Source organism: Hypanus sabinus, chromosome 4, assembly GCF_030144855.1.
Source record: "Hypanus sabinus isolate sHypSab1 chromosome 4, sHypSab1.hap1, whole genome shotgun sequence".
Lineage (NCBI taxonomy): Eukaryota > Metazoa > Chordata > Chondrichthyes > Myliobatiformes > Dasyatidae > Hypanus > Hypanus sabinus.
Genome location: NC_082709.1, coordinates 58,126,205 through 58,151,238, shown reverse-complemented (window position 1 = coordinate 58,151,238; position 25,034 = coordinate 58,126,205). Strand labels below are relative to the sequence as shown.

Sequence of the window (25,034 nt, the reverse complement as noted above, 5' to 3'; positions counted from 1 at the left end):
TTTCCCAAAGTATTTATCTGTATTCCACCGAAAGTGTGACGCTGTATTTTTGATTTGATTTAGTCCAAAATTCAGGAGGTTATATTGCAGCTTTATAAAAGTCTGGTTAGGCCACATCTGGAGTATTGTGTATGATTCTGGTCGCCCCACTATAGGAAAGATGACATATTTCCAAATAGTGTGTTCCTTTATGTCTTGAACTTTCAGGGAGTAGTGTTTGTGAGGTGCTGATGGAAGATACCTTGATACGTTGGTTTGACAATAGACAATAGGTGCAGAAGTAGACCGTTCGGCCCTTCGAGCCTGCACCGCCATCTTGAGATTATGGCTGATCAACTACTATCAATACCCGGTTCCTGCCTTGTCCCCATATCCCTTGATTCCCCTATCCATAAGATACCTATCTAGCTCCTTCTTGAAAGCATACAGAGAATTGGCCTCCACTACCTTCCGAGGCAGTGCATTCCAGACCCCCACAACTCTCTGGGAGAAGAAGTTTTTCCTTAACTCTGTCCTAAATGACCTACCCCTTATTCTCAAACCATGCCCTCTGGTACTGGACTCTACCAGCATCTGGAACATATTTCCTGCCTCTATCTTGTCCAATCCCTTAATAATCTTATATGTTTCAATCAGATCCCCTCTCAATCTCCTTAATTCCAGCATGTACAAGCCCAGTCTCTCTAACCTCTCTGCGTAAAACAGTCCAGACATCCCAGGAATTAACCTCGTGAATCTACGCTGCACTTCCTCTACAGCCAGGATGTCCTTCCTTAACCCTGGAGACCAAAACTGTACGCAATTCTCCAGGTGTGGTCTCACCAGGACCCTGTACAAATGCAAGAGGATTTCCTTGCTCTTGTACTCAATTCCCTTTGTAATGAAGACCAACATTCCATTAGCCTTCTTCACTGCCTGCTGCACTTGCTCATTCACCTTCAGTGACTGATGAACAAGGACTCCTAGATCTCTTTGTATTTCTCCCTTACCTAACTCTACACCGTTCAGATAATAATCTGCCTTCCTGTTCTTACATCCAAAGTGGATAACCTCACACTTATTCACATTAAATGTCACCTGCCAAGTATCTGCCCACTCACCCAGCCTATCCAAGTCACCCTGAATTCTCCTAACATCCTCATCACGTCACACTGCCACCCAGCTTAGTATCATCAGCAAATTTGCTTATGTTATTTTCAATGCCTTCATCCAAATCGTTGACGTAAATTGTAAACAGCTGTGGTCCCCATAATGAGCCCTGTGGCACCCCACTGGTCACCACCTGCCATTCCGAGAAACACCCATTCACCGCTACCCTTTGCTTTCTATCTGCCAACCAGTTTTCTATCCATGTCAATGTCTTACCCCCGATGCCCTGAGCTTTGATTTTACCCACCAATCTCCTATGTGGGACCTTATCAAATGCCTTCTGAAAATCGAGGTACACTACATCCACTGGATCTCCCTTGTCTAACTTCCTGGTTACATCCTTGAAAAACTCCAACAGATTAGTTAAGCATGATTTACCCTTGGTAAATCCATGCTGGCTCAGCCCAATCCTATCACTGCTATCTAGATATGCCACCATTTCATCCTTAATAATGGACTCTAGCATCTTCCCCACCACCGATGTCAGGCTGACGGGTCGATAGTTCTCTGTTTTCTCCCTCCCTCCTTTCTTAAAAAGTGGGATAACATTAGCCATTCTCCAATCCTCAGGAACTGATCCTGAATCTAAGGAACATTGGAAAATGATTACCAATGCATCCACAATTTCCAGGGCCACCTCCTTTAGTACCCTAGGATGCAGACCATCTGGACCTGGGGATTTGTCAGCCTTCAGTCCCATCAGTCTTCTCATCACTGTTTCCTTCCTAATGTCAATGTTTCATTTCCTCTGTTACCCTATGTCCTTGGCCCATCCATATATCTGGGAGATTGCTTGTGTCTTCCTTAGTGAAAACAGATCTAAAGTGCTCATTAAATTCTTCTGCCATTTCTCTGTTTCCCATAACAATTTCACCCAATTCATTCTTCAAGGGCCCAACATTGTTCTTAACTATCTTCTTTCTCTTCACATACCTAAAAAAGCTTTTGCTATCTTCCTTTATATTCCTGGCTAGCTTGCGTTCGTACCTCATTTTTTCTCCCTGTATTGTCTTTTTAGTTAAGTTCTGTTGTTCCTTAAAAACTTCCCAATCATCTGTCCTCCCACTCACCTTAGCTCTGTCATACTTCCTTTTTTTTAATACTATGCAATCTCTGACTTCCTTTGTCAACCACTGTGGCCCCTTTTCCCCCTTTGAATCCTTCCTCCTCTGGGGGATGAACTGATTTTGCACCTTGTGCATTATTCCCAAGAATACCTGCCATTGCTGTTCCACTGGCTTTTCTGCTAGGCTATCCGTCCAGTCAACTTTGGCCAGCTCCTCCCTCATGGCTCCATAGTTTCCCCTGTTCAACTGCAACACTGACACCTCCGAGCTGCCCTTATCCTTCTCAAATTGCAGATAAAAACTTATCATATTATGATCATTACCTCCTAATGGCTCCTTTACTGCAAGATCGCTTATCAAATCCTGTTCATTACATAACACTAAATCCAGAATAGTCTTGTCCCTGGTCAGCTCTCATACAAGCTGTTCCAAGAATGCATCCCGTCGGCACTCTACAAACTCCCTATCCTGTGGTCCAGCACCAACCTGATTCTCTCAGTTCACCTGCATGTTGAAATCCCCCATAACTACTGCAACATTACCTTTGCCACATGCCAATGTTAACTCCCTATTCAACTTGCACTTGTTTGGAGAGGGTGCAGACGAGGTTTAGCAGGATGCTGTCTCGTTTAGAGGGCATGTGCTATCAGGAGAGGCTGGATAAACGTGGGTAGTTTTCTTTGGAGTGCTGGAGGCTGAGAGGAGATCTGATTGATTTTGAGTGGCATAGAGAGTATGTTTCCCAGGATTGAAATGTCTAACACCAGGGGGCATGCAGCGAAGGTGAGAGGGGAGTAGTTTCAAGGGGGATGGGAGGGGTAAATTTTTTACTCAGCAAATCATGGATGCCTGGAATGCACAGCTTGCTATGGTGGTACTGTAGAGGCAAACACATTAGAGTCTATTATGCAACATTTGGATAGGTACATGGATGTAAGTAAGATGGAGGGATATGGACGAAGTGTAGGGATTAATGTTTGATTGTTTAGCTGGTTCAGCACAACATTGTGGACTGAATGGCCTGTTCCTGTGCTGTACTCTTGCATGTTCCTAAAAGGCAAATTTAAAAATAACTCAACAACATCCTTGAAAATTGGCATCTGATCTACAAACTGAACTGTCAATCATCTACAAAGTTACTCTGTGCTAATTTACCAAGGTATCTTCCATCAGCACCTCACAAACACTACTCCCTGAAAGTTCAAGCGCTGTGGACATAAAGGAACACACTATTTGGAAATATGTCATCATTCCTGTTTTAATAAAATCCTGGAATTCCTTATCTAATTACTAATTATCTAGTACCTTCAACATTCAGAATGCAGAGCTTCATTATCACTTCTCAAATGCAATTAGGAATACGCCATTAAAGCTAATATGTGTAGAATCACTGAGTAATATTAGCACAGAACGTGCGAGGAAGTGCGCAGAACAGGAGATGACACTTAATCATTCCCTATCCTAATATTATTCATTAACCCGTTGAGGAGGTTTATAGCAGTAGGTGCAGAAAGAAGGGCTGGAAGATCATCGGGGACACCAGCCACTCCAACCATAAACCGTTTCAGCTACTTCCATCTAGCAAACGGTACCGCAGCAGGACCAACAGGCGATGGGGACAGCTTCTTTCTGCAAGCCATTAGACTTTTAAAATTGATATGGCTGTACATTGCAACGGAGTCATAACGCAAAGATTTTTACTCCCTCACATTGGATGGATGTAAGATTTTAAAAATTCTAACCTACTTCCATCCCACTTAAAGGTTTTAATTTGAATTAATTCCCTGACAAAAAAAATCCCTCAGTTCCACGTCGCACTCCACTCACTCCCATTTTGCAAACCACGTTCCTATTTATTATTCTACCACACTGATTGTTAATCACTCTATCCTTTTCCAACTTTGCAATAATCCAATTTCTGCCTCTTGCGGAGTCCCCGGTCTTCTTAATCCCTGCTCCCTGTATTCTTTACTCAAATCCCAATTCCCCTCCTATACGACAATACAATTAATTTCCTGTCCGCGTCCCCGCTGGTCCCGGCCACGCACGCGCAGTGAGCTGGGGAACCGGGTTGCAGGGACTTCCGGCGAGTTCGCGGTACTTCCGGTTCACGGAGGCGGCCGAGCCGAGGATGGGGCGCGGTTTGGATCTGCCTGACTACAAGGTCTGGAGCCCTCGGGGCACCCCGCTGGAGCAGGTGCAGGAGAGGCTGGCGCGGCGAGGCCTGCGCGACCCCTGGGCCCGGTGAGAGCAGGGCGGCGGGGCGCTGATCACCTGTTTATGCCTGAAGGGAGTTGAGGGGTGACGATAGTGTGGAAGTTCTCCCTCCCACCTGAGACTGTTCAAAAATAGCCTTTCTTTAACAAACATGCCATCTGAAATCGGACAGTACTAGTCATTCAATTCGTCATTGACAAGTCACCTTACAAGGGCAAAGTGAGAACACCACGGCGCGTTTCTCTTTCTCCTTCTATACGTCTGATTTATCATTCTTACGAGCAGGGACTGGTGTACGAGTGTACGACGGTCCAGCAGTTACTTTGTCCATCTGGGTCCGGATGCCTGAACTAGTGATGATATGAAAGATCCTAGCCTAGAGTCTGATCATTTTCTCTTTCTCTTGGAAGGAAGAGCATCTGAGAGTTTTGGTTTGTGGCTGCGGAAATAAGACATGAGTGGGCAGACACGGGAATAATACTTTGTGAAGCAAATATTACTCTTTATCAGCTTTAACACCCTAGGTCAGAGTCTGTCTGAAGCATAGTGTATGACTATGTAGAGTTTTGAACTCTTAAACCAGAGTTGCCAGGCTGTAATGACATTCCATGTTTTGGTTCTTCATCAGTTGTGATCAGTCAGTGATGATTTCCCAGTATCTATAAAGTTGTGAGTTTGAAGTAAATTGAGAAAGTACTAAAAGCTCAGCATCTCTGGCAGTGTCGGGAGAAAGGGAAATAGCATTGATGTTTCAGGTCAAAGACCATTCATCAAAATTGGGGATAAAGTAAAAAACAATTTTGTTTTAAGATCTAGTAAAATCCAGGAGCAATGGATGGGGGAAAAGGAAGCAATTTTGATCATGTGAGGCCAGGATATTAATAGGCAATCTGATTTTCAAAGTTCAAAGTAAATTTATCTCCTGTGGTTCAGGAACCTGATGGTTGAGGGATAATAACTGTTCCTGAACCTGGTAGTGTGAGCCCTGAGGCTCCTGTACCTCCTTCCTGATGGCAGCAGTTAGAAGAGAGCATGACCTGGGTGATGGGGGTCCTTGATGATGGATGCTGCTTTCCTGCGACAGTGCTCCGTGTAGATGTGCTCAAAGGTGGGGAGGATTTTACTCGTGATGGACTGGGCATTATCTACTACATTTTGTTGGATTTTCCATTCAAGGGCATTGGAGTTTCCATACCAGGCTGTGATGCAGCCAGGCAATGTACACTCCACTGCCCATCTATAGAAGTTTGTCAGTGTTTTAGATGTCATACTGAATCTTCGCAAACTCCTAAGGAAGTAGAGGCGCTGCCATGCTTACTTTGGAATGGCACTTAAGTGCCTGGCCCAGGACTGATCCTCTGAAATGACAACACTGAGAGATTTAAAGTTGTTGACCAACCCTCTCCACCTCTGATGCCCTGGTGAGGACTGGCTCGTGGATCTCTGGTTTCCTCCTCTTGGTCAACAATCAGCTACCTGGAGTTGCTAACATTGGGTAAGAGGTTGTTGTTGTGGCACCATTCAACCAGGTTTTCAGTCTCCCTCCTATATGCTGATTCGTCACAATCTGTGATTCAGCCTATCACAGCGGTGTTGACAGCAAACTTAAATATGGCATTGGAGCTGTGCTTAGCCTCACAGTCATAAGTACAAAGCGAGTAGAGCAGGGGGCTAAGCGCACACCCTTGTGGTGCACCTGTGCTGATGAAGATTGTGGAGATGTTGTCAATCCAAACTGACTGGGATTTGCAAGTGAGGAAATCGAAGATCCAACTGCACAAGGAGGTATTGAGGCCAAAGACTTGAAAGATTGATTCGTTTTGAGGGGATGATAGTATTGAATGCCAAACTGTAGTTGATAAAGAACATCCTGAAGTATGCATCTTTGCTGTCCAAATGTTCCAGGGTTGAGTGAAGAGTCAACAAGATGGGATCTGCTGTGGACCTGTTGTGACAGTAGGTAGTTTGGAGCAGATCCAAGGTATTTCTCAGGTGGAAGTTGATACGTTTCATCACCAATCTCTCAAAACATTTCATCACTGTGGATGCAAGTGCTACTGGATGTTAGTCATTGAGGCAGGTGACTATATTCTTCTTGGGTTTCGGTATAATTGAAGCAGGAGGGTACCACCTACTGCTGAAGTGAGAGAGTGTTGATATTGGTGAACACTCCAGCCAGTTAATCGGTACAGGTCTTTAGTACTCAGCCAGGTTCTCCATCTGGGCCAGATGCTTTCTGTGGGTTCACCTTCCTGAAGGATGCTCTCACTTCTGCCTCAGGAACTGAAGTCACAGTCATTGGGAGATGTGGGAGTTTGAGAAGGCTCCTACATGTTTTGACAGTCAAAGTGAGCATAGAGAGCATTGAGCTCACCTGGGAGCGAAGCCCTGTTGATGCCCATGTCACTTGGTTTCAATTTTAGGAGGTAATAGTATTCAAGCCCTGCCATAGCTGTCGAACACCCTTCAGTGTTTCAAATTTGGTCCAGAATTGCTGTGAGACAGCTTTCCAGAGATTGTACATTATTCTCACTTACTTTACTTGCTTATCAGACCTGAATGCCACTGATCTGGCCTTCAACATTTTGCAGATCTCATGGTTCGTATAGGGCTTCTGGTTTTGGAAGTCTGAATGATTTTTAGGGACACACCCATCTATGACAGTTTTTATAAAGTCTGTCACAACCATGGTGTATTCACTAAGATCCTCTGATGAGGACTTGAACTCGGCTCAGTCCGTCGACTCTAAACAATCCGTAGCTGCTTCTCTGCCTCCTGCGACCACCACTTTCTTCTCCTTAGCTCAGGTGCCTTGCTCTTTAGTTTCTGCCTGTATGCAGATAGGAGAAGGAAGGCCAAGTAATCAGATTTCCCAAAATGCAACAGAAGCATGGAACATTAGGCTTTCCTATTTGTAGTATGGCAGTGGTTGAGTGTGTTGGGACCCCTACTGCTGTAGATTATATGCTGATGATAACTGGGCAGAGATTTCTTCAAGCAAGCCTGATTGAAGTCTCGTGACCATGATTTAAAATGTGTCAGGATGGGCTGTTTCTTGTTTGGTGATGGCAACATTCAATATCTCGAGTGCCTGTTTAGCTTTAGCCGATATGTAAACTGGTCAGGATCACAGAGGAGAACTCTCTTGGTAAGTAGAACAGTCGGCATTTAATCATTAGATGATACAGGTCTGGGGAACAAGAGTGCGACAAGACCAAGCACTGCAGAATGTTTCTCATGAAACACTCTTTTCCCTTCCCCAAATCAGCAGTTTGGTCCATCCTGTGTATTGAGAAGCCAAACCCTGTGTGTTTGGAGTAAGCCAAGTCTCTGTGAAACACAGAAAAGAGCAATTCCTCATTTTCCTCTGATAACAACAATCTTACCCTTGGGTCCTCAATTTTGTTCCCCAGCGACTATACTTAGGCGAACAAGATGCTCCCAGTGGATTAGCTGGTGTTAACAAAGAGATAATAATTCTTGCAGTAAGTAGGGTTTTTCTCAGGGAATTTCCCCCACTGGTGGATGACCTACATTAGGTCATTTGAAACTGTTAAATTTGACATAAAATCTGGAAGACTGCTATATACAACACTTGCCCTTTTACCTCTGTCTGAATTCCATTGAGAACCAAACAGTTCATCCAGGTGAAGCAGTGAATAATTAGAATTTCTTCCACTCTAGCGTACTGTATTCAGTGTTGGCAGTGTGTTCTATATATTGATTAAATCAAATACAGATTGAAAGATCACATGGTGGAGTGCCTGTATTCAGCCTTCCACATGTCTCTCATTTTAAACCTCTGTCCCACTTCCATTCTGACCTTTCTGCAAGTGGCCTCCTGCACTGTTAAAATGAAACTAATGTCAGCCGATGAAACAGAATGTCAACGGTCAACTATCAAATTCAACATTTTCAGGGAAAAGGTTGTGTATATCAGAACTGGCCTCGCCTACTGTTGAATATTCATCTGTAATTTTTGCTCAGATTTTCTTTCTATTAATACTTATTAATCTGCTGGACGTTTCCTGTGATTCTGGCCTACTGTAGCTTTTAATTTTTTTTTAACGTGTGTATTCTCCCTCTAACTCTCATTAACCTCTTAACTATTAACTTATTAACTCTCATTAACCTCATTGACAGAATATCCTCAGCATCTCTGATCTCAACCTATCAAAGATGTTGCCTTTTTCCAATCCATCCCTCTCTGCAATTTTATACTAAATTGTATTGTTTCATAGTTCTGAAATATTAGCTCTGTACTTTCACAGTTGTTGTTTCCATCATTTTCTCTGTCTTCGTGATGCTGATTTATTCCCTGTTGGAGGTGTCAACTATCTTTTGTCACCGACAGAGCAATCCTATTGGCAAATTAAGATTTCAGTTAATATTGGAACCAAGTGATGTTGTTCTGGGTATGTGACCATGTGATGAAATGGACTGATTATTTCCTATCTTGTATCTTTGCAGCAACGAGGCATGGCGGTTCAGCGGAGGCTTTAATAAGCCAATCACTTTCAACAATATTTTCTTCCGAGGCTTCAAGTGGGGATTTGCAGCGTTTGTTGTGGCTTTGGGTGTCGAATATGCACTATCATCTCCCAACAAGAATGATGGACATCATTAAAGAATGAACTCTTAAAACTCTTGAAGCTTCCAGGAATTTGCAGTTTCTCCCCAACTCTCTTCAGATAGCTAACATTTGAAATGAGAGCTGAACTTTTATTTAAGAATAAAACAACCTACTGAGTCAAAAACTGTTCTGCTTTTAATCCATTGATTTCTTGTCAGGTTGTGTCCCCTCCTGAAGATGGGGATTGGTGTAATTGGAGCTCATCACTCTCTGGTACCTGTTCCATGCGGTTATTGTTTAACAAGGGTTAATAGTGGCATTAATTCTGCAAATACCCTAATCTGTATGGTATGTTGCAGTACTATTGTCAGACTCTACAGGTATGCAAAGAGTACTTAGCTTTCATTGCCATCTTTCTGGCAAAACCACACAGTCATCGTAATCACCCACTATCCTATCAAGTTCTCCATGTTGTCAGTGAACAAGTCATAATTTCCCTTGTGGTAACAAAAATCAATGTTTTATCCTCATGGAGTCATTCTATTCCACGTATATATTAGTGTCAGGCTGTATGGGATTATTTGAAGCCCTAAGGTTCCATTTGACCAACTGAGCTTCAGTCCATCATGTTAAATCTGATAAAAAGTGAATTTGAGTTTAACCTACAGAACTTGGAAGTGGGATAATGCTATCCAAGGGGGTCATCCAGGTATTTATTGCACATGATAAAGGTTTCTGCCTTCACCAGCCAATGAGGAGTGAGTTCTCAAACGATATTGCTTGTTGATGGAAATAACTATTTTCCTCAACACTAATCTAGTCCTTTCATCAACAAATTTGAATCTGTGTCTTTTAATTACCAATCTCTGGTAAGGGAAATAAACCTTTACGGTTTACTCCATCTCATGATGTTAAACCATTTTAGGGGAACTCATAAAGTTCCCCTAAAACTTTGTTCAAGGAATTGCACAGTTTAGGAGCTTGGTTAAAAAAGGCTGACCTGCAAATTACCTTCTGAGGGAGATTGTTTAGATTTAAGAGACTGATGGAAGAAGATCTGGGAGCTCAAGCAGGATTATAAAATGTAAACTATTCTGTGATGTACTCTAGTCCCAGACCATTGAGAGCTTTACATAAGAGAATTTTAAAATAAATTCTAAAAGATACAGGAAGCCAATGCAGAGTAGCTAGGATGGGAATGATATGTTCCCTCATCCTGTTTTGGTTAAAAGTCTACAGCAGCGTTCTGAATAAGTTGAAGTTTGTCAATAGATTGGAAGGCCAGTAAAAAGTGCATTGCAGTAATCTATTCAATATAAAGACGTGAATTAGCTTTTCAGCATCATTATGTGACAGAAACAAACATACCTTTGCACTATTTCTTATATATAGACATTTTGCTCTGGTTTCTTTATGTGTGATTTAAAATCTGAATCACGAGAACATCCAAGCTATACACACAATGTGCTGGAAGAGCTCAGCAGGTCAGGCAGCATCTATGGATGGGAATAAACAGTCATTTTGTCAGGCTGAATCCCTTGAAGTCCTGATGAAGGGTCTCGGCCTGAAAAATCAAGTTTATTCCAATCAAAGATGCTTCCTGACCTGCAGAACTCCTTAAGCACATCATGTGTATTGCTCTAGATTTCCAGCATTTGCAGTACCTCTTGTGTCTATGACACGCAAGCTAGTTACTTCTATTTTTATAAGGTACTAGAATAGGATCATGTCCCTCCTCTTCACCTAATACCATAATCCCATTTTGTACTCTTATGGGTAGTCCTCTGCAGGTCTGGATTCTGTGCTGTTTTAAGTCAAGGTCAATCGTATTAGTGTGTCTAAAATCAGAGCAGTTAAGGATAGCATATTTTCTCCCCAAAAGACATTATTTTTACAATGTGGTCATCGTTACTTGGAATGGCTGGAATGTTAGTATCATTAAATGATATGACATGAACATGGTACTAAAATGGGATTACTCATCCAATAACAATGACTGTGCCACCACCAAACCCCAGCAACAGAAGCAGGAGATACTTAAAAAACTCTGAGCTGCATTCTCTGTAGGAGTATTCTGTAGAACTGGACTCTATGCCATATGCTGTAGTAGTAACACTCGCAATCACCAGGAGGGGCGTGAGCACTTAAGGCTTGGAACTTAAATAGAACTCAAAATCAGGTTTTTTATCACGAACATGTGCTGTGAAATCTGATATTTCGCAGCAGCAGTAAGGTGCAAAGCAAAAAAAGTTACATGGTTCATCTCTGACACCACCCTTCCCTGTCTCAATCTCACTGTCTCCATCTCTGGAGATAAACTGTCAACCAACATCTTTTATAAACGTCGACTGCTTACGCTGGCCTGCTAAGTTCCTCCAGTGTTTTGTGCATGTTGCTTGGATTTCCAGTATCAGCAGATTTTCTCATCTTTGTGTCTTTTATAAAACTACTGTTTCCCATGGTTATCGCAACTAAACCTCTTCCTGATCTCCTGTAAAAAATGTCTCCACTGCATCTGTTCCCAGGATGCAGCTTTCCTTTCCAAGACATAAGAGAACGTGACCAGAGGGTGGTCCCTCTTGTCCTTACCTACCGCCTCATCAGCCTCCACGTCCAACACATTATCCTCTACAACTTGTGCCATCTCCAAAGGGATCCTATCACTAAACACCCACCTGGCTTCACATTTCACCTTCCAGTTAGCCTCCTTTGCCTAACCCCACCTTTTTATTCTGGCATCTTCCCCCTTCCTTCTCAGTCCTGAAGAAGGGTCTTGGCCTGAAACGTCAATTAATTATTTACTTCCATAGACACTGCCTGACCCACTGAGTTCCTCCAACATTTTATGTGTGTTGCTTTCGATTTCCAGCATCTGGAGAGTTGCGTTTATATAAAAAAAATCACTATATGTTACAATAAGAAATATGTATAAATAAATAGTGCAAAAAGAGAGCAAAATACTACAGTAGTGTTCAGAGGTTCATGGTCAGTTTAGAAATCTGATAGTGGTGAAGGAGCTGTTCCAAAAAATGTTAAGTTTTAGTCTTCAGGCTCCTCTGTGATGGTAGCAGTGAGAAGAGGGTATATCTTGTATGGTGAACTGACATCTGAATTTCATCTGCAATGGTGAGTGACTCATCACATATTTCAGTAAATGATTACCTCGCAGTTCATGGGAGTGCCTTCGAAACGGACTGACTAATTTCCAAATATATGAAGCAAATAAATGTTTCAGGATACTCTTGAATGAGAAGAGTGTCCATCAGTATTGGCTGAAGAGGTTAACACAGCTGCAATAAGGGGTGACATTATAAAGATAAAATGAAGTTATACAAGTTGAAAAGTTAAAAAGGGGGCAATCGCACAATAGAGAGCAACACAAAGCAAGGGATATTAATCACCCTCATATTAACTGGAATTAAGTTCAATTATAAAAGAAATTGAGGAAACAATTCTTAAATTAACAAGATTTTGTTGAATCTCTTGCAATTGCATTTCAGGATTTGTGGTGGGTGCCTGAAATGCACTGCTGGCATGATGGTGGAAGTGGATACAATAGGGTCTTTTCAGAACCTCTTAGAGCGAAGAAAAATAGAGGGTTATGCACTAGGGAAATATCAGGGGTGGGCAAACTTTTTGACTTGTGGGCCACAAAGGGTTCTAAAATTTGATGGGGGGCCGGACCAGGAGCAGATGGACGGAGTGTTTTGGTAATACACCTCATAAGAGAAAATAAAATATCATGGGATATGTAGAAAACATGTGCTTTAATTTCAATTGAAAATGAACAAACGCATTACAACAAAATATCTGTCTTTGAAGTCCCATGGTATTTAGCTATTTATTGAAATTACTTTTAAAACACTGAAAATTAAATGAATAAAATACAGCTTTTTTTTGGTAGTAATGTAGCGGTGTGCTACACGCAGCGCTAAAATTACGACGCGGAGTCGGTAACTGCAGTCGAAGGAAAAACTTTATTCGAAATCCTCAGCCTCACTTTTAAGCCTCCCTCAACCTGCCCCCCATGGCGCAGAGGCTCCAAAGCTCTGTGCTCGCAAACCCCCGTAGGCTATCTAATTGTGAGCTGGTTCGGATGTGCCAGGAAATGGGTCGCCACAGTAACAGTTATTATTTTAAAGCACTGAAAATTCTGTTATCCTTCAAGATATTATCATCATCACTCTCCTCCTGACTGTCTTTATTTAAAAAACGGTAGGAGATGCAGGTCTACTTGTCCTGCTCCTTCTTATTCAATTGTCCCCTGTGCCAAAACTCAACAACGACCAGCACAAGGACAGAACAGTGACAGCGCGCCAGTATGCGGAGCGCGTTATTTGATCTGGAGCGCATTTTTTATTTTGAGAACGTACGTGCACCTGCGCACTACTCATGTCCATCACTTAACAGAAATGACATGTAACATGTAAGGCTTATTGAAAAAAATATTTTCAAATGCATTTTTTACATAACACAACGAAGAAACTTATTTTTAATTTCAGTGGGAACAGTGTTGTTGGTCTCCCTTTTTAGCCAGCGCATCAAAGTCTGGATTTAGTTTTGTTGTGGCGATTCTCAGGATGGATCTGAGGTGTTGGTCAGTTAACTTGGATCTGTGGCTGGCTTTGTTGATGTTCACGACACTGAACGCCTGTTCACACAAATAGGTCGATCCGAACAAAGAGTAAAGTGCAAATGTGGAGTAATATGCTGCACCTCAACAAAGGTCAATGTGTATAGAGTGCGTCATCTATTGGGAAAACCCCAGAATTGTGGGGAAAAAACGTTAACAAGGTTTATTAATATAATTTCATCAAGTTCTGCGGGCCGGATTAAAAAGCTTAACGGGTCGCATATGGCCCCCGGGCCGTAGTTTGCCCATGCCTAGAATCTAGGCAGTTCCTAGAGTAGGTTAAATGATCGGCACAACATTGTGGGCCGGATGGCCTGTAATGTGCTGTAGATTTCTACATTCTATGTTCTATATGGTTTCAAGTTAAGGAGTTAGATCAGTGGAGGATGGTTGTAGAACATTTTGTGTTAAGTGATCATAACTTGTTTAGATTCCGCATAGTTAACACAAAAGGACAAATAAAATAAATAATGTTCTTGGGGCAAATCATTTTTATGAGATTGAGAAATCACTTAGCAATAGGTAGTCTAGTAGAAAAGTCTCAGCAATGGAAGCAATTACAAAGGAGATTTAAGACAAGGTGCTCAAAGCCAAAATGAGCTTTGAGCAAAAAAAGGTTTACTTTTTAAAAACCCTGTTTCTTCATACAGACTGGCAGATCGCTACACTGGTGCTACTACTTGCTAGAAAATCAATCACTCTCATTGCGTTTCTCTTTGCTGGGATCTCCCTTTGCAAAGCTGTTTGTTCACAAACGCTGTTACAAGACATCAAGAGTTTAATAATGCACAAAGCTCTGCCTAATATTGGAAGTACAGGATTGGTATTAAAAGGGGAAAATTAGGAAAGCATTGAGAGGGCAGGGAAAAATACTGAGAAGTAAAATCAGAAAGTCCAAAGGTGTTTTATAACTGCACGAAGAGATTACAACTTTGTGGTCGTGAAAGGGTTAACTGGTTAGCGAATGTATTTAAAATAGTAAGGAATGTCCGAACCCACCCAGAGCTTTGAGAGTGATTGATTGCGGAGTCTGAATCGGTGTTTGCCTAAGGCACAACCGCTTTCACTTTCGTTTGTAGGGGCGGAACAGCAGCCGAGAGTCGATATCAAACAGCGTGACCGGTGGGTGAGATTCAGCGTGCGGGGCATCCCGTGGGCATTTGTAGTCGAGCTCCGCTAAGTGGGGGCGGTAACCGAGCGCAGGCCCGAGGCCCGCCCGGGAATTAGTAGTTGTGGAGAGGCTGGAGTTGGCATTGAGAGCGGCCAGTGCGTGGAATTTATTGCCTCAGAAGGCTGTGCAGGCCGCCATTTGACATATTTAAAACAAGGGTGGAAAGATTCTTAAATAGTAAAGGTGTCAAAGGTTACGGAGTGGAGGTAGGAGAATGGGACTGAGAAGGGTAGCGAAAGAATGGCCCAATTCTGCTCTTAATGTGTTATGGTATAATGGCGGTAGGCCCAGCTAGGACTGCACGGACTCGGCGGGCGCTTCTTCCCCGCGTTACCACTATCTGTTCCTGGCCTGAAATGTAAACTATTTCTCTCTCCGTTGATGTTTCCTCACATGCTGAGTGTTCCCAACGTTTTCTGCTTTGGTTTAGATTTCCAGCATCCAGTCATCCCCTCCACCCCGCTGTTCAATGTTCGCAAAAATTTGAAGAGCTGAACAGCTTCTACCACTCTCCATCAATACTTCTCGGAAGATAAAATCACCAAAATATAAATATTGAGGAAATTTGTGTGCTTATGCCATTGGCTCTTAAATTTATTGACCTGTTTTTTGCTGTAACAAACAATATGTCATTCAAGCTACCTGTTGAAGGACATTGTAGAAAATAACGTGTAGGCCATGTGGCCAGGCCTTTGTGATTTTTGTGAAATTTCACTTCAGATTTTTTACAGCAGATCACTTTTGTAAATCATGACTGGTGCAATTTACAAAAGGAAATTATTCCTGGAAAAACGTTTTGCTGGTTGAGATTTTCTAAATTGATAGGATTGAGGTAAATCCATTTATGTTTTTAGTGTCTTTCTACTGACAGTGAGAGGTGTGCTGTTTGTTATACTGTAATGAAAAAATAGAAATCAAAAACACATACCCCAGAGTTATGAGCATTATTACAAAAAAATTATATCAAGGAATTCTTCCTTGCCGCAGACATTGCTCCTCTCCCTGACAAGGATATGAACCAGATATGTTTGGTTTCAATCCTGTGGATATTCTGCTAGCATACCTTTGTATTAGTAAAGGACTATTAACAATCCAGCACAGTTCAATTTCTTTCTATAAATGTTATATAGTATTGTATGTTGAGCCTACTAGGGGATCAGCTATACTGGATTGGGAGTTATATAATGAATCAAAGTTGATTATAGAGCTTGAGGTAAAAGAACCCTTAGGAGGCAGTAATCACAATATGATTGAGCTCAACTTGAAATTTGACATAGCAGTATTTCAGTGGAGTAAAGGGAATTGCAGTGGTGTGAAATAGGAGTTGACCAAAGTAAATTGGAAGCAGATACTGGCAGGCAGGGCAGCAGTGGTGTGAGTTTCTAGGAAAAATGAGGAAAGTGCAGGATACATGTATTCCAAAAACAAAGAAATACTCAAATGGCAAAATAGTACAACTGTTGCTGACAAGGGAAGACAAAGCTAATGTAAAAGCAAAAGAGAGGGCATACAACGAAGCAAAAATTAGTGGGAAGAGAGGGTTTGGAAAGCTTTTAAAACACTACAGAGAGCAACTAAAAGAATCATTAGGAGGGAAAAGATTAAATATGAAACCAAGCTATGAAGTAGATAGTACAAGATTTTTCAAGTATGTGTAAAAAAAAAGATTAAAGAGGGATGAGAGTGGATATAGGACCACTAGAAAATGAGGCTGGAGAAATAATAATGGGGACAAGGAAATGGCAGATAAACTAAATGTGTATTTTGCATCAGTCTTTACTGTGGAAGACACTAGCAGTGTGACAGATGTTGAAGGGTGTGAGGGAAGAGAAGTGAGTGCAAAAGACCTAAGGGTGCATAAGTCACTTGGGTCAGACGAATTGCACCCTAGGGTGCTGAAAGAGTTAATGGTAGAGATTGTGGAGGCATCAGTAATGATATTTCAAAAGTCATTGGACTCTGGCATGGTGCCAGAGGACTGGAAAATTGCAAATGTCACTCCACTCTTTAAGAAAGGAGGAAGACAACAGAAAGGAAATTATAAACCGGTTGGGAAGCTGTTGGAGTTCAGGATGAGGTTATGGAGTTCTTGGTGACACAGGACAAGATAGGACATAGTCAGCATGCTTTCCTTAAGGGACAGTTTTGCCTGATGAACCTGTTGGAATTCTTTGAGGAGATTATACATAGGATGGATAAAGGAGATGTAGTGGATGTTGTATATTTGGACTTTAAGAAAGCCTTTGACAAAGTGCCACACATGAGGCTGCTTACCAAGTCAAGAGCCCGTGGCATTACAGGAAAGTTACTGGGATGGTTAGAGCATTGGCTGATTAGTAGGAGGCAGCAAGTGGGAATAAAAGGATTCTTTTCTGGTTGGCTGCCAGTGACCAGCGGTGTTCTGCAGGGGTCGGTGTTGGGACCGCTTCTTTTTATGCTGTATATCAGTGTTTTAGATGATGGTATTGATGGCTTTGTTGGCAAAATTGCAGATGATACGAAGATTGGCAGAGGGGCAGGTAGTGTTGAGGAAACAGGTAGGCTGCAGAAAGACTTGGACAGCTTAGGAGTATGGGTAAGAGTGGCAAATGAAATACAATGTTGGAAAAAACATGGCCGTGCACTTTGGTAGTAGAAATAAATGTGCAGTCCACTTTCTAAACAGAGAGAAAATCCAAAAATCTGAGATGCAAAGAGATTTGGAAGTCCTTGTGCAGAACACCCTACAAGTTAACTTGCAGGTAGAGTCAGTGGCGAGGAAGGCAAATGTAATGTTTGCATTCATTTCAAAAGGTCTAGCAGGGATGTGATGCTGAGGCTTTATAAGGCATTGGTGAGGCCTTACCTAGAGTATTGTGAACAGTTTTGGGTTCCTCATTTAAGAAAAGATGTGCTGGCATTGCAGAGAGTTCAGAGGAGGTTCACAAGGATGCTTCTGGGAATGAAAGGGTTATCATAGGAGGAACATTTGATAGTTCTGGATCTGTACTCACCCATTTAAAACACAGAACGTAAATGGAGTTTATTACCACAGGCAGCTGTGGAGGCCAGGTTGTTGGATGCACTTAAGGCAGAGCTTGATTAAGTTCTTGATTAGATATGGCATCAAAGGTTAGAAGGAAAAGGCTGGGGAGTAGAGTGGAGGAGGGAGAAAATGTTCAGCCATGATTGAATGACGAAGCAGACTCAATGGGCCAAATGGCTTGATTCTGCTCCTATGTCTTATAATTTTATGGTCTTATAGTACAGGTCCTGGTTACAGAAATTGACTTTATAGACTTTACATACAAGCAACTTCCCATGACATTAAATTCAAAAGTTGCTTGGACATATGGTAATTAGTTTATTATTGCTGTGCACTGAAGAACAGTGAAAATCTTTTTATGCCATCTATACAGATCATTCCAAACATGAACACACCGAGGGAATACAAAGAGAAAATGAGTAACAGAATGCAGAATTTAGCGTTATAATAACAGAGAAAGTTCAGTAGAGGTAAAGTGTGAGGAACGCAAAGTCTTTCTTTCTTTTTCAATCTTTTTATTAAATTTCATATATTAAAAAAACATAACAAAATATTGTATTAAATAGATTATGAGTACATTAGACTTAAAGTTAAATTATTAACAAGATAACAATATCTTATTAAGCTATCAGCAAAAAAAAGATCGTACAATAATCAATCTAACCTATATTGATTATACATGAAAGAGATTAAGAATAGTCATCAAAAGAGAAAAAAATATATAAAAATGCAGGAAAAAATGTATATTAAAAAAAAATAAACCTAAACTAACATGGGCAATAATAACAGTTTATATGTATATGATAGTGTCAAAAACTCCGGAACTCCATACCAGAACAAGAATAGAAAGAGAAAAGGTCTGGAAGAAGCCAAATTAATTCATATGAAAGTGTTGAATGAACGGTCCCTAAGTTTCTTCAAATTTAATTGATGAATCGAAAATAGTACTTCTAATTTTTTCTAAACTCAGACAAGAAATAGTTTGAGAGAACCACTGAAATGCGGTAGGAGGATTTATTTCTTTCCAATTTTGTAATATAGACCTGGCCATTAATGTTGCAAAGGGAATCATTCGTCTAATTGAAGGGGAAAGTCGACTATCATCCTCATTTGGTATACCAAAAATTGCAGTGATAAAATGAGGTTGTAAATCAATATTCCAAATTGAGGAAATGGTAGCGAATATGTCCTTCCAATAGTTATGTAAGGTAGGACATGACCAAAACATGTGGGTCAATGAAGCCACATCTGAATGACATCTGTCACATTGAGGATTAACATGAGAATAAAATCGAGCAAGCTTATCTTTAGACATATGAGTTCTATGTATGACCTTAAATTGTATTAAAGCATGTTTAGCACATATAGAAGAAGAATTAACCATTTGTAAAATTTTTTCCCATTTTACCGTTGATAAATTGTATTGAAGCTCTTTTTCCCATTCCTGTTTAATTCTACCCGATACCTCTGGTTGTATCTTCATAATCATATTATAAATAAGAGCCACTAATCCCTTCTGACAGGGATTTAAAGTAAAAATCATATCTGAAAAATCTATCAAAGTTGAATTAGGAAAGGATGGTAAAACTTTATATAAAAAAAATTCTAATTTGTAAATACCAAAAAAAAATTAGATTTAGGTAACTTAAATTTGTTGGAAAGTTGGTCAAAAGACATCAAACTACCTTCAGCAAAAAGATCACGAAAACATTTTATACCTTTCCTTTTCCATATGCTAAAAGCTTGATCTGTTAAAGAAGGTTTAAAAAAAATTAAGTAAGATCGGGCTATCAAGAACAAAGTTTTTCAGAGTAAAAAAACTTACGAAATTGAAACCAAATTCGTAATGTATGTTTGACAATAGGGTTAGATATCTGTTTATTGAGTTTAACTAAATCAGCAGGGAGAGAAGAACCAAGAACAGAGAATAAAGAATATCCTTGTGCATCATTACATTCTAAATTTACCCACTGTGGGCACAATGGTAAATCTAAATCTAGTTTCCAATATATTAAATTTCGAATATTATTCGCCCAATAGTAAAATCTAAAATTAGGTAAAGCTAAACCACCATCTTTTTTAGATTTCTGTAACTGTCTTTTACTTAATCTGGGGTTTTTATTTTGCCACACAAATGAGGAAATTTTTGAATCAATGTTATCAAAAAAAGATTTAGGAATAAAAATTGGTAAGGCTTGAAATAAATAGAAAAATTTCGGTAAAATCATCATTTTAATAGCATTGATCCGACCAACTAATGATAAGGATAAAGGAGACCATCTAGTAGTAAGTTGTTGAATTTGATGAAGCATAGGTAAAAAATTCAATCTGAATAAATCTTTATATTTCTTGGTAATTTTTATACCTAAATAAATAAAGTTATCAGTAACAACTTTAAATGGTATCCTGTCATTCAGTAAAGTTTGAGCATTTAAAGCATTCACTCTTATCCAAATTTAGTTTGTAACCAGAAAAACTACCAAATTGAACCAACAAGGATAGAATAGCGGGAATAGACCTATCAGGATCAGAAATATATAACAAGAAGTCATCAGCATAGAGTGATAACTTGTATAACTTCTCATTACGGGTAATACCAAAAATATTAGGAGATTCACGAATAGCAATGGCTAGAGGTTCTAATGCAATATTAAATAATAAAGGACTTAAGGGACAAGGAACACAAAGTCAAGACGTCCATTTAATAGTCTTTGTGGGATTGAAGCTGCCTGGTGTGGCATGTTTTCAAGCTTTTGTTTCTTCTGCCTGATGCAAAGGAAGAGAAGAGAGTGGCCAAGGTGGGAGTCACCTTAGATTATGTTGGCTGCTTTCCCAAGGCAGGAGAAACTAGACAAAGCGGAGATGTGGCTCGTTTTCATGATGGTTTAGGTGTAATCCTGCAGTCTTGGGTAGAATATTTGCCTTAACAAACAGTGGTGCATCCAGATAGGATGCATTTTATGATGCGTCTCTAAAAATTAGTGAGAGTCAATGAGGACATGCTAAATTTCCTGTCTGAGGATGTGGAGGTGCTAGTATGATTTCTTGGCCAAAGTGTTTCCACTACTGAACCAGGACAAACTATTGGTGATACTTACACCAGGGAATTTGAAGCTCTGTACCACCTCCATCTCGGCATCATATATACAGGGATATGCACTCCATCTCACTTGAAATTAATGACCAGCTCTTTTGCTTTGATGACGTTGGGGGAAAACTTGCTATCGTGCCACTAGGCTGTCAATCTGCTTCCTGTTTGCTGACCTAGCATTGTTAAGGATCTAGCCTGCTACAGTGGTATCATCTGCAAACTTGTAGATAGAGTTGGAGCAGAGTCTGGCCACAGTGTCCTCTCCTCCCCCACCTTTAGTCATTAATCTTTCTTACCCATATGTTTTATTGTTGTACTGTGGAGGTATGGTTATTATAGAGTCACAGAAACAGGCCCTTCTGCCCATTTAGTACATGCTGAACTAACTATTCTGCCTAGTCCCATCGACCTGCTTGATTTATGGACATCTGTAAAAATCAAATGAACCCAGAGATGGCCAAACCAGTGAACCAGTGAGTTTAAAGGAAGCTTGGGAAGTGGGGCATTGGTGACTTTAAATGAAGAGTGGGAAAAGGGCTTTTTCAGTTTAAAGAGAGCAGGACTGTAGTGATGTGTTTTTTCTCTCTGGGGAATTCCAGTGGAATTATTATGTTCTGAGACAAATGATGTCCTCAAAGTGTTCTTTGTTCTTGAATCCTGAGGCACTATTGTGACAGCATATGTTTTGAGCACAGAAGTATGAACATTTCTATGGGTCCCAATACAAGTTTATTTCTTCTGGATGGGGTGTCTTAAGACTCATGTCCCAGTTTCTTAACAAGAGATCAACCATTTACAGAGAAGAAAATTATTTTTTCATGAGTCATAAATTGTTAGAATTCTCTACCTAAGAGGGTTGTGAAGTCTTGGTCACTGAGCATAGTCAACAGAGAGAATGAGATTGACAGTATCTGGGTTTAATGCAGGAGAGCGACACTGAGCCAAAGGATTTAAAAAAAAAACTGGCTGAGCAGTCACAAAAGATCAAATGGTATATTCCTGCTTCTCTAACTTGCTTTGTTCTCACTGAGACCAGCAGAACAAAAGCAGCTTTAGAATTTTTTTAAAAAATAACATTTTACTGTCAAATCTGTGATGACACTCGGAAATATTAGGATAACTCAGTGAATAAGGACAGTGGTTGGTTAACATGTTTATTTCCCTGTTTAGGTCTCTGGATTTTTTTCTAACTGAAAAGGAGAAGTTGCTGACGTCAGCTGGAATGAGATTGTAACACAAGAATAACTCCTGAGAGAACATTAGCCTCCAAGGAGCTGAGAGGAGGCTTGCTCCATTTTTTGGCAATGTTTGCTCAAGGTGATAAGGAGATCAGGAAAGAGGCCATGGTGATAGCTGCTGAACTATCCCAAGAGGAAAGTGCTATCATTATGTTTCTGTGCACAGATTTTGTTAAAGGCTACTCGGTGACTGGGGAAGTGAAAGAACTGTTTGAAATTCTGAGCAAGCGGAATCTGCTGAGGCTTGATCTTCTGAGTGAACTGCTTTATCAGATAAGGAGGCTTGATATCCTGAAGAAAATGAAGGTAGACCTAATGCGTTTGGAGAATAATTTGAGAGCCGGTGAAGGATACGTGTCTCCGTACAGGTAAAACCATGTAACAATGTTTGATCAATAGAAATAGGAGCAGGAGTAGGTTGCTCAGTAAAATCATGCCTGATCTTTTACCTCAGCTCCATTTTCCTACACTGACCCCAAATCCCTTCTTTCCCTTAATCCAAAGAAAAGTGCTATCATCATGTCTGTGTACAGATTTTGCCTGATTCTACTTGGTCATTTCTCATTTACTGTTTATATCTTTAAATGCATTTTCCCCATAGCTAGAGCACTTCATGTAGTTTTCTTAAGCACAGTATCCCCAGTAGCCTAATAAACTTAACAGAGAATATGGATTTCTCCCCCTGAGTGCTTTGCAAATAATAGTATTTTTAATAGCTGTCTATGCAATCAGAATTGACGTGAAGGAAGCTGTCAAGGGAAAGCACAGTGCCTGCATTGGTCAAGTACTAAACAGTTACAGCATAGAAGGAGGCCATTTTGCCCATTGAGTCTACTGGCTAACAATCCAACAAAATTCATACCCACCACAGCTCTCCCTACTGTCATATTAGAACAGGAATGTTTAACAACTCAGAGAAATAATAGACTGTTGGACCAATCAGAATGTAAGAATGTCAAACTATTCATGTAAATAATGCAAAAATAAGGAAACATTCATCCACAAGACTGTTCTGGCCTTTGATTCGATTCGGCCAAATCCAATGCATGTCTCATTTACTCACCTGCAACCCAAATCCATGAGATTTTATAAGGCATTGGTCAGACAGCACTTGGAGTATTGTGTGCAGTTTATTGCCCCCTATCTGAGAAGGGATTTGCTGGCATTGGAGAGTGTCCAGGGGAGGTTCACGAGAATTACCCCAGGAACTGGGTAGAGTGGACGTGGAGATGATGTGTTCCCAGCCTCAGAATAGAGGGACATCCATTTAAAGCGGAGATGAGCAGGAATATCTTTAGCCAGAGGGGGGTGAATCTATGGAATTCATTGCCACAGACGGCTGTGGAGGCCAAGTCATTGGTATGTTTACATCGGTGGTTGATTGGTCATGATTAGTCTGGGCATCAAAGGTTAGGAGGAGAAGGCAGGGGAATGTGATTGAGAGGGATGATAAATGAGCCAAGATGGAATGACAGCACAGACTCGATGTGCCAAATGGCCTAATTCTGTTCCCTGTGTCTTACGGTCTTTCTGAGATCTATATTTTACAAAACTTTTGTTAATGTTTTGTAACTTCAAAATGTTAAGCTAATTCAAAGGAAGACCCAGGAGTCTGCAATGCGAGTCTAACTTTAGGTTTACTTTAAATGAGGTATGCAGGTATCACTTGATAATATGATGACATATGCAATTCATAAAAAGTTTTAGGAAGGTTCCCAGAAGATGTAGAATCAGTAAATGTTTGATGAAGATGTGGTATAAGCGTTTCGTGAAAGGTCTTATAAAATTCTACCGTATAACCATCAGGTCCCGGGGCTTTACCTAATTGCATAGAGGATATAGCCTTGGCTATCTCCTCTTGTTTAATAGGTGCATCTAACATATCAACATCTTGAATCAATATTTGAGGTATGTTTAACCTTTGCAAAAATCTATTCATAGTGATATCATTATCAGAGAATTCAGATTTATAAAGATTAGAATAAAAGTCCATAAATATTTTATTAATTTCATAAGGATCTAAAGTTTCTGTTCTAACTGGTTGGCAAATTTTTAAAATCTGTCTTCTGACCATCCCAGCCTTTAACTGACCCGCTAAAAGTTTAGCAGATTTTTCCCCAGGTATATAAAATAAACTTTTAGATTTAAAAATTTGCTGTTCAATGGGAAAGGTCAGAAGTAATTCATACTGTGATTGAAGTTCGGCCCTTTCTTTATATAGGTCTTCAGTAGGTTTAACTGAATACGCTTTATCTATCTGTTTAATTTTATTAATAGGCACTGACAATTCCGCTTTAGTTTTCTTTCTCAAGGCTGCTGAATATGAGATTATCTGTCCCCTAAGAAAAGATTTCAAGGTGTCCCATATAACCAAATTGACATTCCTTCAGTTGTATTAAATTCAAAAAATATAGAAATTTGCTCCATAATAAAATTAACAAAAGCTGGATCTTGTAACAAAACGGGGTTCAATCTCCACTGAGTTTTTCAAAAATCTATCCGGGAGCTTAAGGGTTAACTTTAAAGGCGCGTGATCTGAAAGCGCAATGATGTCATACGCACAATCAGCAACGGAGTTTAACAGATGTGTATCTAAAAAGTAATCAATTCGGGAATACTTATGATGGACGTGTGGGGGGGAGGGGAAATCTTTATCATTGGGGTGTTTATATCTCCAAATATCGACAAGGCCATATTCTAATAAAGAAGAGTTAATACAAGCTGCCGCTTTATTAGGAAGCGACGGATTGGTTGATGACCTGTCAATCGCCGGATTTAAGCAACAGTTAAAGTCACCACCCATGATCACCTTATATTTATTGAGGTTCGGTAACGCTGAAAAAAGTTTCTTAAAAAAATCAGAATTATCT

The 25,034-nt window shown here is 40.4% G+C and overlaps 2 protein-coding genes across 7 annotated transcripts in view; both read left to right on the top strand.

The window, feature by feature from the left end:
- Positions 1-4,288: 4,288 nt before the first annotated feature.
- ndufb3 (NADH:ubiquinone oxidoreductase subunit B3) lies at positions 4,289-9,190 on the top strand. The gene is made up of 2 exons (XM_059967163.1): positions 4,289-4,460; positions 8,904-9,190. Exons 1-2 carry the CDS (start codon positions 4,348-4,350, stop codon positions 9,058-9,060), a joined length of 270 nt encoding a protein of 89 aa, XP_059823146.1. The 5' UTR covers positions 4,289-4,347; the 3' UTR covers positions 9,061-9,190.
- Positions 9,191-14,629: 5,439 nt separating this feature from the next.
- The window catches only part of LOC132392800 (caspase-8-like), a 58,857-nt gene continuing 48,452 nt past the window's right edge, over positions 14,630-25,034 (top strand). For 5 of the 6 annotated variants that reach the window (XM_059967188.1, XM_059967190.1, XM_059967187.1 and 2 more), the window contains exons 1-2: positions 14,630-14,761; positions 22,097-22,532. In XM_059967188.1, coding sequence (XP_059823171.1) covers positions 22,231-22,532 — 302 coding nt within the window. In that variant the 5' untranslated portion in view covers positions 14,630-14,761; positions 22,097-22,230. Of the gene's footprint in view, positions 14,762-14,842; positions 15,017-22,096; positions 22,533-25,034 lie in introns of those variants that run through there. The other variant, XM_059967185.1, reaches the window with a different exon arrangement.

Bases quoted from the DNA above. Each gene is read 5' to 3' on its own strand.
- ndufb3 (XM_059967163.1), top strand. From the start codon at position 4,348: ATGGGGCGCGGTTTGGATCTGCCTGACTACAAGGTCTGGAGCCCTCGG. The intron at 4,461-8,903 runs GTGAGAGCAGGG...GTATCTTTGCAG, and splicing joins CTGCGCGACCCCTGGGCCCG to CAACGAGGCATGGCGGTTCA.